Source organism: Oppia nitens, unplaced genomic scaffold (genome assembly GCF_028296485.1).
Source record: "Oppia nitens isolate AA-2021 unplaced genomic scaffold, nextdenovo-longstitch-racon4-pilon3 scaffold3_pilon_pilon_pilon, whole genome shotgun sequence".
Lineage (NCBI taxonomy): Eukaryota > Metazoa > Arthropoda > Arachnida > Sarcoptiformes > Oppiidae > Oppia > Oppia nitens.
In genome coordinates this window covers 2,317,383-2,336,932 of record NW_026533221.1, presented here as the reverse complement: position 1 = coordinate 2,336,932, position 19,550 = coordinate 2,317,383, and the positions used below count along the sequence as shown (strand labels likewise).

General features: G+C 26.4%; 2 protein-coding genes across 2 annotated transcripts; both read left to right on the top strand.

The window, feature by feature from the left end:
- Window positions 1-3,625: 3,625 nt before the first annotated feature.
- LOC128957721 (maspardin-like) lies at window positions 3,626-5,336 on the top strand. Its single transcript, XM_054303531.1, has 4 exons — window positions 3,626-4,024; window positions 4,098-4,580; window positions 4,659-4,884; window positions 4,971-5,336. The coding sequence occupies exons 1-4, from the start codon at window positions 4,011-4,013 to the stop codon at window positions 5,277-5,279; spliced, it is 1,032 nt and encodes a 343-aa protein (XP_054159506.1). The 5' UTR covers window positions 3,626-4,010; the 3' UTR covers window positions 5,280-5,336.
- Window positions 5,337-6,164: 828 nt separating this feature from the next.
- LOC128957720 (geranylgeranyl transferase type-1 subunit beta-like) lies at window positions 6,165-8,159 on the top strand. The gene is made up of 6 exons (XM_054303529.1): window positions 6,165-6,510; window positions 6,579-6,700; window positions 6,777-6,972; window positions 7,355-7,487; window positions 7,568-7,904; window positions 8,008-8,159. The coding sequence occupies exons 1-6, from the start codon at window positions 6,389-6,391 to the stop codon at window positions 8,151-8,153; spliced, it is 1,056 nt and encodes a 351-aa protein (XP_054159504.1). The 5' UTR covers window positions 6,165-6,388; the 3' UTR covers window positions 8,154-8,159.
- The last annotated feature ends 11,391 nt before the right edge of the window (window positions 8,160-19,550 follow it).

Here is a 19,550-nt window from a genome sequence, read left to right as displayed (position 1 = left end):
AACACACAGATTGTAATCCAACTAATATTGTTAACAATACCGATGCCAACGATTATCGACAATTGGCTGCAATTATTGTCGATAATCTGCTGACAAAAGCTATTAGTAAAGCCAGTGAACAGTTACTACAGTCACGGGCGGCACAAATGAATTTACCGCAAAACACAACTAACTCAAGACATGGTCTCCATCTAAATGTTAGTATATTTTTTTGATTTATTTATATAATTTATATATAAATACAGTATATATATATATATATATATATATATATATATAGATTAAATATCTATGATAATAAAATACTAATTGCTTACCATTAAATTCAATTCAAATAATTCATCAATTGTCTGTGAAAATCAAAATCAATAATATTAGAAAATATTTATATTTTTAAAAAAATTATCTATAATTAAATCTTATTAATTTTTTTTGTTTTGCTATTTTATTAAAATCTATTAAAAGTTATTGAAAAATTTAATTTAATTTTGATTAGTTAATTACTAATTTATTTTCAAAATATTTGACTAAAACTACAAAAAAAAAATTCGACTAAAACTAATTTTTTTAAATTATATAATTATTGGTAATTAATAATTATTATTAATTAATGGTATATTAGTTACCGCCGGCCATCCAAATAGACTTAGCCGGTACCAGAACGCCCAGTCCAGAGGAAGAATCATTAATCGATTGGTCGGTCAATAAGAAAAATTATATATTCAAAGCACCGGTAGTGCCGACACCTGACCAACAGTCGACTAGCATTGACACCGATTTTTCTATCAATGATTACGAACCGAGTCTTAAGGATGTGGACTCTATCTTCACGAGTTCACACTTTGATATCTCATCGAAGGTAACTAAAAATTACTTAAAGATATATATCATATATATATTATGTTTTTATTATTATATGTTATTTAATGCAATAGTTTTGTTTTGTTTGACAATTAATTTACAGAATAATATGGATTTGGATGATATCAAAGACTTTGCCAAAGACTATATCAAAAATATTATCACATCAGCCCTTGAAAGCATTGATTTAAAACAATTAGGTATACATATAATAGTTATCTATTAATATTTTTTTTTTAAATTAATAGCATTTATGATAAAAATATTTTACATTTAAAAAATATTAAATCATCTAATAATTTGGGATTATTTTTTTAGACAATGACAATGTGCTGCTTAAGACATCGCTTAGTAATGACCATCAATGTTGCGATTCTGGCAACACATGTATGATAGGTATACGACATGTATTCGCCCGACTCATGAGGACAGCCTGTTTTTGTAAAAGCAGACAACAGTTTCGTCGACATAATAATAATAACAAGTCGTGATTATATATTCATACTAAAACACACACACAAACATATCAGCATTTATTGCTCAATATATTCAGAATATATTATATAATAAAAAATTACTGTAAATATATACATACAGTATTATAAAAATTCATATATATATATATAAATTTTATATATATATATATTGATATTTAGGACTTACCATAATCTCTAGTGATTGACAAGTATGATGAATGTTAGTAGTCATCAAAAAAAATTCAAATGGGAACAGAAATTGCCGCAAAATAATGACTGTCTTTTAAGATTATTATATATAAAAAATAATAATATTCTATATATATGTGAAACCCAATTGTTTTTTGTGTAAATGTTATTAACTGTGTGTTAAACTAAATAATTTTAATATTATTACTATTACAGTATTAATAGTACTAAAATCCTTTTTTTGTAATTTTGTTGACACAAGTGATTTACCAAAAAAAAATATGATTGTTTTTATGATGTACAGTATATATCAATAGTTTTTACCTGTATATACAGTATATACATCATGTTATTATTATATAATATATATATATAAAACGTATATTTGTCTACCCTATTATTATACTATATGATGATTATTAAATAAAATTTTACATTAACAGTGATAATATATATATATATAAATTATATACATACAGTATATTAATATATTTTAAATAACCAAAAATAGGCGCTCATTTTAATTATTGAATTTTTAAATTTAAGCTAAAAAAATAAATGTATTATTATTATTATTATTCCTCAATTAATAATATATAGACTTAATTTATACAAATATATTGATATTAGAAATGGTATTATATTATAAACAGGGTTTTAATTTATACAATGATTTAATTGTTATATACATAATTTTGTAACCAATATTTTTTAACAAATTTAGAAAACAAACAAAAAATATATATATGATATACACCGTGTTGTTTAGAATCTATTGATATTTTTTAATTATTTAATTTAATAAAATAAAATCCAATTAATTTCATTAATAAAAACAAACATAAACAATGTTATATTAATTATTAAACTTTATATCCGTCATGTCCATTTTTAAAAATCTATTTTTATATACTAATAGTAAAGTATATTTGAAATTTGATCCAGGTAAGTTTTAATAAACTGGTTTATAATGTCTATAATAGTTTATTTAAATTCCTCTAATAATTATTAATATAATTATTAATATTGAACACCTAATACAGTAGACCTAAACTAGTATTTATTTATTTATTTGATTTAGTATAGTTTAAAAATAGTTTGTTATAAAATTTATTATATTTTTATTTAATTAAATACTTAAATTACTAATTATTTATTTAAATTTTTATTTATTTAATTATTTATAATAAAAATAGACAATAATACTTTTCATAATTGATAAAAATTATTATTATATTGTATATGTATTATAATTATAATAAGTTTGGTTACTTGAAGTTACAATAATTATAATAATAAGTTGCATTTATGTATTAATTTTAATTGCATATATAACAAATATATTTTGACAAAATTATTTACCATATGAAGCCATTAAAAAAAATTTGGTATCTAATCATTATTTCTAACAATTTCAATTATTTCACAATATATAAATTTTTATTAATACATATAATTTATACAGGTATAAATTAAAATCAAACTCCACATAATTTATGTTAAATTTGTAATTTATAAATTAGTATTAATTTTGTTTTAGTTATCAATCAATATGATTGATAAAAAAATGCTTTTAAAAAAATTTGTGAAAATTTTACACGTCTAATTATTAAAATTCTATCATAGTACCCCCCCCCATTCCAGGTGTTAACCAAGCTAACTATTATAATAACTAACTGTTTTAATTATTATATATATATACCTAGATCAGATTTTATAAGTTTATAAAATTAAAAAGTTCAAAATAAACTTTTATATAAAAAAAATGAGTACATTTAAATGAGACAATTAAAACTGGTAAATGTTAAATATAGCTTATTATTAAATTAATTTTATTAAATTATTAAATAGATAACTTATTTTTTAAAAAAACTACTTTAAAAACTTATTTACAATAATATAAAAAAATACTAAATGTTCGTAAGTGAAGACTTGATATCAAATGTATTGTTTTGAATGAATCGAACATTTGGTACTATTTAGGTATTACCCATAAAATTGTGTTTTAAATGCATTAACAATAACAACAACACTGTATTGAAAATTTCAATTTGAAATACAGTATAAATGTTTTACAGTACAGTACTGTCATTGACTGTCAATGACTGAGCAATCAATGTATAAACAGTTGACGCAAACAGTGATTAAAAATAAAAATAAAATTAAAAAAACTATTGTTTTATTGTTTATCACTTTAATTAGTCATTAATTATCTGTTTGTTTAGTTTTTTTTATTTATTAATAATTTGATCACACATTTGATCCGCCGTTCAATTGGATTCTCTAACTTTGTAGATGAGCTATAATTTTGTGACCATTATTTGACAGACAAACAGACAATCATAGCTACCGTCGAGGAAGTGTCAGAAGATATATATGATATCATAAGTGCTGGTTGTGTTTGGGGGTCAATAACTCTCTCGCTCGAGAAGCTGAGGAAGAAGAAGAAGAAGTAGTGGTGGTCTTTGGACATCCAACTATGAGATGGTCGACAAAGTGTACGGTTTTTTTTTGTGGTGAATCTTCTTTACAGATGAGAGATGTCTTATAACATCTGGTTTTTTTAAATAGGCTAAACCTGTTGTCACCGAAACTCGAAAGACTAGCAAACATTAGTCTTTCAACTGATTATCAACACTTCAGAAGCAATGTGTCGCTCAAGAAAGTCATTGTTGACGACGACTCATCGAAAGTGTGGTCACTATACGATTGCGGACCAAAGACTGTCACATCACCGCTGATATGTTTGCCGCCGGTCAGTGGCACTGCCGATGTCTTCTTCCGATTGCTGATAGATTTGTCGGCCAAAGGCTATCGAGTAATTTCGGCTGAATATCCAGTCTATTGGACAGTTAGAGAGTTTGTCAATGGATTCTCTCGCCTATTGGATCACATGAACTTAGAGAGAGTTCACGTATTGGGTGCCTCTTTGGGCGGATTTTTGGCCCAAAAGTTTGCCGAAAGTACTTATCAAAGCCATCGCATTCAGTCATTAATTCTGGTCAATAGTTTTGCCGATACATCGGTCTTCAATCATACAGAATCGGCAGTCATGTCAGTCATTGAAAAACAAAATATTTATTTTATATTTCAATTTATTTCAATCATTTTTTTTGGTGGTCTCTAATCCAGGTTTTGGATGACTCCGAGCGCTTTGCTCAAGAAGCTGGTAATGGGAAGTTCGTCAATGATTACCACATCGAAAGATGATCAATATATTATTGATGCCATCGAATTCATGTCCGAACGATTGGATACATTACCTCAACCAGAATTGGCCTCCAGATTGACATTGAATTGTATCAGTTGTTATGTTGAACCGCAAAGACTCAACAACATTGATATCACATTATTAGATGTAAGTAGTTTTGACAATTGATTACTATATATCTTAGATATCTTAGATATCTTTAATATTGTCCATCACTTAATGGATCCAATCAGGTGTTTGATCAATGCGCATTAAGCCAATCGGTACGCGAAGAACTGTACAAACTATATCCCGATGCCAGGAGAGCACATCTGAAAACGGGCGGCAATTTTCCGTATCTTAGCCGATGGGATGACGTTATTATGCATATTGTTGTTCATTTGCGGCCATTTCAAAATACAAAATATTCCGCTTATTCCGACCACATTGAATTGGCCACACAGGTTATGGCCGACGACGGCAATGGCGGCGACGACGACAACGACTTGCATGAAACGACGCCAACATTTATCGGCGACAACGCTGTTGCTCAAGACATTTAGAGATCGGACAAAATGGGTTTCAAAAAAAAAAAAACAAAACAAAACAAAATATAAAACCAGAAACAAATTAGTGATAAATTTTTTTTAAACTGAAATATTTGATTAACTGTTTTATTAGTAATTATTTTTAAAATAATTATTATTACAATTTATATATGATATCAAAACTATTAATAAGATATATCTATAGATATTTATATATATTTTTTATATGATATAATTAAATATAATATAAAAAAATTTATTATTATTATTAATTATTTAACTGTTAAACGACTAAATAAATCAAGTGATGAACAATCAATTGATTATTTGTTTTATAATGACTTTCTATTAGTTGATCCCATTTTTAATGATATCCTTTAATGTGTCAGCGATTGTCTGCCCTTAAGTATCCTTTGCATCACAATCTTTCGGCCTTTGGTCGTCGAAATCCGTGCAATCCATCCAAACTTACGCTGCCGTTTGACCTCCGAATTCTTCTCCCAATACCAGCGGACATTATGCCTCACCTGACATGTGGTCACCGGTTCAGTGGTCAACAGTCGGCCAAAAGTTTGGGCAAATTGTAGGCTAGTCTTGAATAGTGACATCTTCTTGACGACAACAACGAGGACGACGACTACGGAAGTATTTAGTTGTTTATCAACACACAAGTGGACACAGAAGATGAAGAAAAAAAAGATAAATAAACAACAACTGAATCAAATTGAATCAAAAGATAAGTTATTTGTGAAACACTTCCCGACAACTGAAGAATTGGTTTCAGTAAAAAAAAAACTAAAATTTATTTCTCTATTTGTTTTGTGTGTAAACAAAAACAAAGTCAAATGTGAAGACGTCTTGAATTTGATGACCAGTTTTGTTGTCGCGTTATTTATTGTCGATGTTATGTCTATATTATATAATACATATTAAAAACAAGGAATCAATTGATTTGGTCATCAGTTTGTCTGCTATTATCTGCTATTTGTGTGTGTTTTTATTTGATGGTCATCGACGGTGAAGTCATCACTTGATATTAAAAGATAGAGAAAGCTGTTGGTTGACAGTGAAAGACAGAGACACACACAAAGAGATTGGACACAACTTTCATATATATGTGATATATGGATGTAATAACCAATGACCGCAACAATGATCATCAAGTCTTCATCAGACGTAATGCCAAATATTTGAGACGATGTCTTCAAGTGTTGCCTTCATCTCACTCTTCATTAGACATTAGCCGGTAATTCATTTGTCTGTTTGTTTGTCATTCAATTTGATCACTGAATTGTTTTTTTGTGCTATATTTAGTCTGACGATAGCCTTCTTTGCCATTTCTGGTCTCGATTTGCTCAACAGTCTGGATGTTATTGAAGACGATCGGCAATCCATTATTGATTGGATCTATTCGTTGCAGATATTGACCACAAATTGTATAATAATAATAATAATATTGTTTTTATGATAATCCTATTTAACAAATCAATGAACAAATCTTCTATCTTAAAGCTAAACACATCGGCACCGGTCGCCACGGGTTTCGCGGTTCACCGACTAATGGCAGGGATCATCCGTACGATTGCGGCAATGTGGCCATGACCTATTGTGCCCTATCGTCGCTGGTCATACTAGGCGACGATCTTAAACGTGTGGACAAGGAAGCCATCATTAACGGACTCAAAGATCACCGATTAAGTGACGGCAGGTATCGGTCAAAAAATAAAACAATCGGCTTTTTATTAGTAGTAGTAGTAGTTATGACAACTTGTTTGTCACTATTTTAATTTTAGATTTTTTAAAATAATTTACCGGTAGTTAAAAAAAATAGGGTTTATTAGTTATTACCGATTATTAGTTGAATTATGGGTAATAATTATTTGTTACTATAATAATAGTTATTTTTTTAAAAAATAGTGATTTAATAAAAATTTTTAAATTACCGATAAAACTATTGAATATGATTAGCATTTATAAAATTTTCCGCTAATTACCGGTAATTATGATATACGACTTATTAGACATTATATAGCCATCAAATATTGTTGTGATTTAGCAATTGATTGATTGATTTTTTTTTTGACGACCAGTTTTGTTCCGGTAGTCTTCGAGAAGGAGAACGACATGCGATTTGTCTATTGTTGTGCAACCATATCATACATACTGAACGATTGGTCAGCCATTGACCGACAAAAGACGGTTTCATTTATAATGAATAGTTTTGTATGTTATTTGTCTTAATTATTATATATTTAAAAATATATATATAATTCAATTTGATTTTTAAAAAATTGTTGTTTAAGACCTACGACTGCGGCTTCGGTCAGTGTCCTGGTCTGGAAAGTCACGGCGGTTCCACGTACTGTGCGTTAGCTTCGCTGTCATTGATGGACGAATTAAGCCAATTAAGTGCCAAACAGTTATCATCGTTGACGAGATGGTGTCTCTTCCGACAGGCCAACGGCTTTCAGGGCCGGCCTAACAAAGATCCCGATACCTGCTATTCATTTTGGGTCGGAGCCGCTCTCAAGCTTATTGATGCCTATCATTTGATTAATATTAAACAAAATGAAAATTTTATATTAGATACACAGGATTTAGTTACTGGAGGTCTCGCCAAATATCCAGATAACACTCCAGGTCTGAAACAAAATAAAATAATCTAAAAAATAAATTATTATTATTATTATTACTGTATAATTTATTAACAATTTATCAATAACTTTAAAACTGTTTACTACAGATCCTATGCATACATACCTCGGCTTAAGCGGTATGGCTTTAAATCCAACCAACAATTACCTGTTATCGGTTTATGCGGCGCTCAATATAAGCGATAGGGCTGTCCAACACTTAAATAAATTGCATTCCGATTGGAAAAACTCGTAATATTTATAAGCAAAAACAAAATGATTATAAAATTTGTGTTAAAATGCAATTTATATACAATTTTAATTATTATTTTATTTATAAATACATATTAAGGTAATTAATAATATTATTACAATAATATATTTTATTTATATACACAGTATATTTATATATATATATATATGTTTTAAATTAGTATATTAGATAATAGTTTTTTAATTGAATTTTATAATAATTTTATAATGTTATTCATTGTCCATTAAATAAAAAATTTGATAATTATTGTACTTTAATTAATATACAATTTTATTTGGATATGAATGTTAAGTTTTTTGACAAACATAAAAAAATATTGTTTAATTATTTGTTACTATTATTTAATTGCTCACTAAATATTTTATACATTAAATATTTATATATTATATACAGTATATATATATATATATATATATATATATATATATATATGAGTTATTTTTAATAATTAAGATGATAAATTGTCACTGAGGCTTAATAATAATAATTGTTTAATAAATGTTTTTTTTTTTAAAAAGTATTTACAACATTATTTTATACATACTTATATTCTTGTTGTTTATAAAAAGTTTATTTACATAATTTTTTTTATGATTATTATTATTATTAAACGATAAATTTGTATATAAATTTAGAATCTATGAATTTTAGGTGTACTGTATTTAGAGTAAAGTAAAAACTAATAAAAATTATTATAGTAGTAATACTAATAATAATATTGTATATTATTATTATTATTATATATACTGTATATATAAAAAATAACATTAGGTCGTGCTTTCATACATTAATCTAACAAATAATAATAATAATAATAATTTTAATCGATTTGCACTCTTGATATTTTTGGAAAATAAATATCAGGTGCAATTTTTATTATTTATATATTATTTTTTTATATATATATATATATAGTTCAATAGAGAGTAATAGTTACTTGAATATAATAGTACTTACTGTACAGTTAAACATAAATATTATATACATAAAATATATTCTGTATAATAGTTATGTATCTAAAAATAAACTCAAAAAACTAGAATATCCTGTGAATTATTCTGGTAATACATATTGACATTACATAAAAGTACAGTAACTTATATACAATATATAATATAATATAAAGAATATGGGAGATACGTTTTTAGTGATGCATGTTAGTCAACCAATCACAAATATTGCCACTAATTGTGTATGTGTGTGTGTGTGTGTGTGTATGCGTATGTATATGTATATGTATATGTATATGTATATGTATATGTATATGTGTATGTGTGTGTGTATGTATGTATGTATGTGTGTGTGTATGTATGTATGTATGTGTGTGTGTATGTATGTATGTATGTGTGTGTGTATGTATGTATGTGTGTGTGTGTGTGTGTGTGTGTGTGTGTGTGTGTGTGTGTGTGTGTGTGTGTGTGTGTGTGTGTGTGTGTGTGTGTGTGTGTGTTGTTATACATTACAACAATTCAAGGCTCTAAACTAAATGTCTAATTTCATGGTTATTTTATCCCCAAGTAAATTAAATTTTTGCTTCATAGATACTGTATTATTATTATTATTATTATTAGTTCATCATTTATATAGTTTAAATTATTATCTATTAGTTTTGAACATAATGTTTATTTATATAATGTAAATGTTATTTATTTTATCTAACTATATTAATGGTATTATTATTATTATCAAGCTCAAACAAAAAAGCTTTTTATTCAATAACAAAAAAATTAAGCTTATTTTATAGTTTAGATTATTTTTAGTATCTCAAACAAATAATATTCTATAAACACACACACATTGCACATACCTGATATAATAATAATTGAATAAATAATGTGAATAATTCAATGTTAAAATAATAATTTTAGTAAAAAGATTTTTGTTAAAGTAAATCTCCAGAGAGAGAGAGAGAGAGAGAGAGAGAGAGAGAGAGAGAATTTTATTTTTAGAGCAATTCCTATGATTTTAGTTTAAGTTTACTTAGATTTCTATGATTTATTTACTAAATTATTTAATACCTATATATATCTAAACATTATATATATAATTGTATACATAGTATATAATGTATATATATAATGCATTTTTAATGTTAAACTTATTACTAGAGATTATATAAAGAAAAATATCAATTAATTAATTAATTAATTTTAATTAGATTTAAATCAATTTTTATATATAAAAAAAATTTTTAGCCAAAACATATTTTTTATAAGTAATAAGATCTATTTATATGTTTACAAAAATAAATTTTGTTGACTTTTAGTAACATATTTCAAAAATAGCTGTAAACATAAGGGAATAAATAGAAATAAAGGCATAAATGTGTTAAAATTATATTATATTTGATATCTTAAAAATATCAATAATAAATTATATTAAAAAAAATTATTAGAAAAAAATATATAAAATAATGTTATATATTATGAATAAAATATTTATATAAAAAACAATTTTGATGACTTTATTTTTTATTCTATATTTATTGTTAACAATTTTGATAATTTAATTTAGATATATATATATATATATATATATATAGTCATCAATTTATGGACAACAATAAAGTAGTTACAGAATTTATATCATATATATAATATTATATACATATATATATATATATACTGTAGAATGATATTGAAATTTACAAGAATTCACAATTAAGGTGAAAATAAATGGATATTATATTAAATTTATTTTTTTATTATTGATATTTGTGTGCAGACTATTATATAAAATTATATGATATATATATATATATATATATTAATATATATTCCTAGTACAGGATCATTGTGTATATATACAGTATATATATATATTGTACATCTATTTTGTATTGACAGTAAATTTCATGGTTAGTATACCTTTAGAGGCTGTCCTTGACTTTTACCTGAAAACTGCGTTTTTCAAAGTACGTGTCTCTCATCTCAATGACGTTAATGCCTTTCAATGCATTTTCATAGCTCTCTCTCTCTCTCTCTCTTTCGGCGGAGATTCGGCGCGAGTATTGCAGGTATTGGATGTGGACATACAGCACAATATATATATATACCCTAATAATATAAAATACAGTATATTATATATATAACCCCAATTTATATGAGATATAGTATATATAGATAGATTTTTTTCCTCTGACATTACCGATACACTGCTGAAATGTACCGACAGATTGAATACCTGTTGTTGGAGTAGTGTTGCAAAAAAAAGTTAATACATTTTTTCTATACTTTTGCATTGACAGCACTTATAATCATTAAAAAAAATTATCCAAACATCTCTCTCTCTCTCTCTCTCTCCTCTCTCTCTCTCTCTCGACCTTCAAATCTCAATCACTCAATGGTTTTTGATGACAGCATAAGACAAAAAAAAAAAGTTGGTCATCATCTTTGAAGTACATAAATTATTTCGAGTTCAATTACTTTATCAATAAGTTTTTATTTTATTATTATTATTATTAAGATATAAGTCTAATATCAATATCAATTTATGATATATTGTTTGTTTTTTGTTTGGTTGTAGACATAACTATTCTCAACATATAATATATTTAACAATCGATATATTTGTACTAATACTGTATTATTATTGAAAAAAATACATATATATTATAATTTAATTGATTATCTCATAGAAAGTGACCTTTAAAATAGTCTCTTAATTGCACAGGAAAAAAACTGGGGTAGGTTCACAAAAAAGCCGTTTGGTGTCGGGCCTAAACGTCACTGTTTATTGTCTCTGTATCGATGAATAGCCCATTTTATAGTGGAATGAAAAATTATCGCTTAGCGTTTCAGTCATTTATGACTATAAACACAATTTGTCTGAAACGAAAACACTAGTTATAGTTAACTACTGATAGATGTCGTAGTAGACGAGTGTCGTTCTCTGATTGACAGCCAATCAGAAAAGAGTGAGTATTTTTTTAATTAAAAATCGTTAGACGTCGGGAGTATACAACAAATTGTATAAAAAGTTTTTACCCAATCAGAGCACTGTTTGTTTGTTTCATTATTTCAATGATATAATAATCGCTTAGTGCGCAGCCATTGTTACTGTTGTTATTGCGTTACAGTATTTATTTGCCTAATACTATATTATACTACTATACAGTACTGTTAGTAATAAAACTGTTTATTTATTATTTGTTTATAATATCAGTTCATTTCATTTACAGTTAATTATTATCGGCAACAACAAGAAGACAGTCAATATGGACGAAGAGGAAGATTTGGTATCATTTGCAGGTAATTAAAATTGTTTGAAAAGATTTTAATTTAATTTAATAATAAAACATATATTATTAAATAACAGTACCATCGATGGTATTGTTTCGCCGAAAATACGACACATTGGTAAACATCAATTCGATATCAACTGAGGCCAACATAACCAACAGAAAACGAATCCGTATGTATTTTTTACATTTTAATTATCTATTAATTTAAATTTTTAATATTTTTTATTTAAATTTATAAATTAGTTTCACTCCCCGATGGTCAAAAAGGTCAGCAAATTGTTTTTGAAGACAAACCATTTAATGGCAACAAAAACCAAATGACAGATAAAGGACTCGTCGATTCTGGAGGTTTTGTGGAGGCCATCAAATCAACTGACATAACAAATGACGACTTAAATCCTCAATTGACTGCCGATGTCTCAAATGTGGCCAAAAATATCTTAAATAAGACTAAAAATAAGAAAACTATTGTAGAAACTGCTGACGCCGACGACTCATCTGCTAATGGTGATGATAACAGAAAATTTCTTCAGACGAAGAAACTTAGCGATCAAATCAATGAAATCAATGAAATCGATGAGACGGATGAAGAAGAGATCAATTCATTGCTCAATGAATATGGTTTCGATAATTATGACAATTATAATTTGATGCCAAGCTGTTCATCAGTTAAGCCAAAACAACAGTTTAAGAAAATATCAGTCGCAGATATTGATAATTTTCTTAAAAATTCGAGATCACACTCAACTTATAGACCTCAAGAAGAGGTTTTCACGCCAGCAGTTGAGCTCGAAGGTGAGCTATTAGGAGACACACAGGATTTGTTTAATGACATCTTAATTAAAACAGATACTGTTATGTCTCTTAACGATATCGCCGCCTTTGAAAAACGTGTTTATGATGATTTAGAGTTATTCAAAAAGACTGGATCAGCTAATGTTCCAAAGCTGTTGACTATTGCTGACGAAAAGACGAGAAATGTCGAAAAAATCATTCAATCTAATTCAGCTCAGCAGTCAAATGAAGACAACAAAATAGATGATGAAGACATACCGCTTCCATTTGAATCGCAATTAAATTCACTATCAAATCAGTCGGATAGCGAAGAACAGCTTAGAGACAAGAGAATGGAAAATGTATGCAAAAAGAGTCGAATACTGAGCGCAATTTTGAACAATAACAACAAAATCAAAATGATTTGTGATGAACTCGAAAAGCCGACACAAACATCGATGGTAGTCGAAAAACTCGCGAAATTTATCAACAATATATACGAAGAAAGTATATACATTGATGGTAACGTCGACTTTGGAGTCACTCTTTTCATTCCCGATGTCAAATACGACAACAAATGCAAACCAAAAAAACTGTATAAAACGAGTTCGAAAGCGATTGGTGGCAAAAATTTGGCCACTTCAGTTAAAGAAAATGAATACAAGATTTTCGAACGCCTTAAACATTTTATTGTCGATACGAGTGTCTGGAGATATCTAATCAAATTGGTTATGAAAATCAAAGTCTTCATATCGGATATTAAGATGACGCCATCAATCGAAAAGTCTGATAAACTTAAGCAAATTAAATCATTAATGAATGACATGTCAGTGATTGAACAAATTTTGACAAAACTTTCATTTGGCTCATGTTCTTCATTAGATAATAGTTCCGAAGTCTGACAATAATTTCTATTAACGATTTTTTCTGAAAGTTTATTAGTATTGTATTCCTTAACTAAACCAGTTGCTTTCTTCTTATGATATCGTAGATGATTTCCGCACTGATTATCAAAATTTCTTTTTAATTGTTTTTGTTTCTGAGCTTTAACAATATCGCTATCGGAAGTTTCAATCAAGAGTTTTGTATCGGGAATACGCTTTTGATGGCAATTAGGATAGTAACATTTAAATGGTTGACCGCGACTATAATGATTATTTAAGATATGTGTTCGAAATGCACCATCACTTGCATAGATATTATCACAACATTTAAGATTAAAATCTGACATTTTATAAACTATTATATAAACTACTTAGTTAAATATAAACTATTAAATTTAAGTAAGTAAACAATATAACAATAAATCTACAGTTATTTTTTTTATTATATAATATGGTTAGCAACAAAATAACCTATGAATAGATTATAAACTTTAATCATTTCAAGTCAATGGTATATTTGTGATAAATGTATTAGTTAGTCAGTCATTTTTTTTATTCATAATATAAAACTAATTATATACTAAATTAATTTATTGTTTAATTCTGTATTATATATACATCTAAATTCAGCAATGGAATCAGATGATCGGGAATCGCTGACTGTCCGTCGAAAACCTAAACAATCGAAAACCATTGTTCGAAAGCGGCCAATCACTCATATTATTGGTACGACACGCCGACACAGAAAAGAACCGAAATTATCACCGAAGTCACTGTTTTCATCGCAAAAGGTTATGTTATTAATGAAAGCATTATTACCGAATAATATTACCGATAATCCATTGTTATATGATAGTGAAGATATCACTACTAATCAGAAATTAAGAGTTAACAGTAATAGTATTAGTTTTGCTGCAAATGCATTACCGATATTTAATGCCACAAATCCCGTCGAACTCGACTTATATAAACGCATCACTGATGACATGTCGATTGAGTTTACCGCAACCGATATCAATAATTTGAAAATAATATTTATACGTCATTGCGGTCAGTATTACAGGTATATGTTTTTGTGTTTTAAATGTATGACATTTTATTTTAATGTTATCTAAAATCTATTATATATTAATAAATTAATATTTTTTTTATAAATATAAAAGTAAATTTCGATCGATAGTAACGAATGAAGAGAATGAAGATATATATTTGATTATATGTCGATCAATATTAGCTTATGTTTTTGCATCGAAATATCCAAGTATTTGTAATCAATTTGAAAAAACATTTGTAAGTAGATATTTAATAAATAATTTATAAATATATTAATATATATAATTTAAATTTGATTTATAAATTTATTAATTATTAGGAAATGTTTTTTACAATTAATAATAATGAAAAATCTCAAATTAGTAGTATGGATGTCAATATTGAAGATCTCAATAAAACTTTACCCACTAGTAATTATTTTTAGTTATATAAATAGATAATTTAATTTGATTTGCTTTGATTAAATGCATTTATCTATATAATTGTTTAAAATATTTCAGTTAAATGTAACACAAGTGACTTGATTTCAAATTATGACAATTATTTTGAATCTAATAATTACTGTTTGACTCCACCGAATTACTATGATAACAGTCATTTTTCGAAGACAAGTGATCCAATAAAAATGGATTCAAAAGCAATACCACAATCTGAATCTACTGAATACGTAGTTGGAGAGAAATCTAATTTCGGAGAAAAGGTTATCACTAATCAGTTATTTACTTACTATACATTATATATATATATAATAATGTTGTGCATATTATTAAATTTAATGATTATTTTTTGGTTAGAAATTAAGGAAAAGAAAGCGTTTGGTATTGATCTCGAGTTCGTCGTCTTCATCCTCTGAATCGTGTTCTTCAATTATAGAACCAGTGTTGAAAAGACTGGCCATTGAACCGAAAATTGTAAGTCTAATACTAGATAAGTTACTAATGAAGCTATAAATAAATTTTGTTTGTTTATTTATTAAATTATTAGTTAACAAAATCGTTGGATGTCGATTCGACTAATGGATTCGTTAATACTAATCATAATAGTAATTCACAAATCAGTAACATAATTAATATGGAAACCGTTACGTACACTCAACTAAAACTAATGTTTGAAAATCTAAATCACGGCGAATATTACCGATATTTGCCAGATTCTACAACACAGGTGTATTTCATTACTATTTATTTCATTTAAATTAAACTAAACAACTTAAATTATTTAAATCGTAAAGATTAGAGATTTATTTCAAAAACTTGCCAAAACAAAGAGTCAACTAAATAGCTTTCTATCAGAAAATGAGACATTTTTTTCAAGAGTCCTGATTAACGGTAAAGAATTATGGCAACGATTATATACTCATCGAGAAAGTTTGTTTGATATGAAAACAAATGAATATTGCCAAAAACTTTTCAAAATATCAACAAATGGACATAGTATGTTAATAACTAACTAACATTTAATTAATTGATTCAATGATTAATTATTTAATTTTATACTTATAGATTATAGCAAATCAATGGTCGCAATAATATTGTTGGCATCGCTAACGTGTGATATCGGCCGACGTGTTCTATTTGGAATTGGCGAACAATGCTCCGACAATATGCTAATCACCAAAACAACAGAATCGAATAGCATTGCATTTGATTGTCAGCCGTCACCAGTTTTGCCAAATCTCTACTTAGTGGTGTCGCCGTGTACATCGCTTAATGCGATTGAAAATATTCAAGAAAATATTATGTTTAAATGCTTTTTCCAGAATACCTATCTATCGATGTATGACCCGACTTTCTACATCGCTGAGTGCACATCGGTGGCCGAAGCTTTGGCAACAGCTATTATGATTCGCTATACGAACAACAATTATGACTACATCAGCGGCACTAGAAAATTTTGGTTGGCTGTTGAAAAACTATTGTTCAAATGGAATACCGACACTCCAGCCAATTCCACCGATCCGGATCGTCAAAGTGTTAGCCAATTGATTGGCAAATTGAACGTTAAAATTAGATTAGATTAATATATATTGTTTATTATTTCATTTTTTATAATAATTGTTTTATTTTAAAAAACCAATTTTATTATATAATATTAGTTTATGCTATTAATTTGTATACTAAGTTCGAATTTTTTGTGTAATCGTATTTAGCGGTACATAATTCTCTTATGTGACGTCACACGATAATTGCTATACCCATGATATCTAAACAATAAATAACGGTTTTTTGACGTACTTTATGCCTAAATTTTTTGACCAATCAGTCTTACATATATTACGTTTTTTACATAATTATCACGACGTTATTGATGGACGGTTTTTCGATCACGTGACAATCATTCCGAGGATTGGCGCCAAAAAAAGTTTTTCGATCACGTGACCATAGTCGATGTCGTCAATTTGATTGATCACGTGATCACAGTCGATGTCGCCAAACGTAGTGAGTGACGTCAGAATCTAGTGTTTTTTTGGGGTCACAATAAATGGCGGATTGTTATAGAGTTTCGCTTTACCGTAAGTGGAGTCTATGGCAGACTTTTCCCTAGATTTTTTCTAGTGTGATATCTAATAATACAATATTCATGTAGAATATAAAATAAAAATGTATTATTAATATTTTAATTAAGTTTTTTTTATAGATAGAAAAACCAAACAAACAGGTCATTTAACAACAACAACAATAAAAAATTATTATTATTGTAAATTTAAAACAATTTCCATGTTAGAATTTTGCTATACAACAAATTTTGTCTCAAATAAAACAACAAAAAAATAAATAAATAAGTAAAATACTAAAGTTGCAAAGTTTTTCCTCTCATATTATCAATATATTTAAAAAAAAAGTTTTTTTTTTGAGGAAAAATCTACTACTAATATGACTTTGAAAGTTGCAAAAAGCTATTAATTTTTTTTATTTAGTCGTTGTTGTTGTTGTTGTAAACAGTTTGTTGAAAAAATAGACACATTAATCCAATATATTTATGATGAAAATTTATAGGTTAATTTTTCATTTATATAAATATATATATTATAAGTAAATGATTGATTTATTAGTTTAGTGAGTCTCTCTTTATGGTAGTTGAAAATAATATTATTTTTTAAAAAAAATTGTAGACATTTATTTTCACATAAATTTATACAGTGTATATACAGTACAGTATATAATTTATATAACTATTTTCATAGACAAATATTTTATTCATAGGGTAGCAAAAATTTAGAAAATCAAATTTTCCTTGAAATATCTTAATATTTTTATGTGTACTATATATGTGTGTGTATGTATGTATGTGTGTGTGTGTGTGTGTGTGTGTGTGTGTGTGTGTATGTATGTGTGTTTGTATGTATGTATGTATGTGTGTGTGTGTGTGTGTGTGTGTGTGTGTGTGTGTGCGTGCGTGTGTTTCAACAGGTCAAAAATCATATGAAAAATGTAAATTTTAATGCAACGTGTTTTTTCTGAAAATTATTTAGTGGTATATATTTAAATTTATTTATATATATCATATATTGATTTTTAATTTATGAGTATTTAATTAATTGGCACTTTAACTAAATAGCAATCGAGTTCTAATTATAGACTACTGTACAGTATATATATATATATATATATAAATTATAAACAGTATCTCTAGATATAAAAGTTATGCACAACAACGATATAACTCTTATATAACGATATAATAAATACATGTAATAAAATAATTTATACATATTTTTTTAGTTTTATTTATATATGAGATATACAGTATATATCAATTTACAATTAAAAATAGAAAGCTATTTTTAAAACATGTATTTGATGATAGTTTTTTAATTAATTAATTAATTGTATCAAACTAATAATTTTAAACAAATAATAGATACAATAGTATTATAAAAATTATCAAGAAAGTATTTGTGATTAGATTTTACATAATTTTATTTTTAAACAAAAAATTGATTTCTGATAATATTAATGCCCTTACTTTCTATTGATTAAAATATAATTGAAATATATGTCTATTAATAATAACTATATTAATTATTATAGTATAACAACACTAAACAATAACTATATTAAATTATATAAAGAATGTATGAAAATATTTAATTAATTAAAATCTAATATAAAAAACAGTAATTGTAATATCATTATTATAAAAACCTAGAATGTTATATAAAAAAGTTATTTTAAAAATAATAATTTATATGCAAATAATTAGAGTATTTTATTTAATAAATTATATATATATAAAATATTTAATATCATAAAACAAGTATTATATATATATATATTAATAATAATAATAAACATATATAACACTAACAGAATATTCTGTTAATTGTGTGTTTGAGAGTTTAAATTGAGATATATTTATATAATGACATATAATATATAATATATATACTGTATAATAGAGAGTGTGGATCGACAAGAATTAGGC

Bases quoted from the DNA above. Each gene is read 5' to 3' on its own strand.
- LOC128957720 (XM_054303529.1), top strand. From the start codon at position 6,389: ATGGATGTAATAACCAATGACCGCAACAATGATCATCAAGTCTTCATC. The intron at 6,511-6,578 runs GTAATTCATTTG...TGCTATATTTAG, and splicing joins TCTTCATTAGACATTAGCCG to TCTGACGATAGCCTTCTTTG. The intron at 6,973-7,354 runs GTATCGGTCAAA...TTTGACGACCAG, and splicing joins CACCGATTAAGTGACGGCAG to TTTTGTTCCGGTAGTCTTCG.
- LOC128957721 (XM_054303531.1), top strand. The intron at 4,581-4,658 runs GTCAGTCATTGA...TCTCTAATCCAG, and splicing joins CATACAGAATCGGCAGTCAT to GTTTTGGATGACTCCGAGCG. The intron at 4,885-4,970 runs GTAAGTAGTTTT...GGATCCAATCAG, and splicing joins TTGATATCACATTATTAGAT to GTGTTTGATCAATGCGCATT.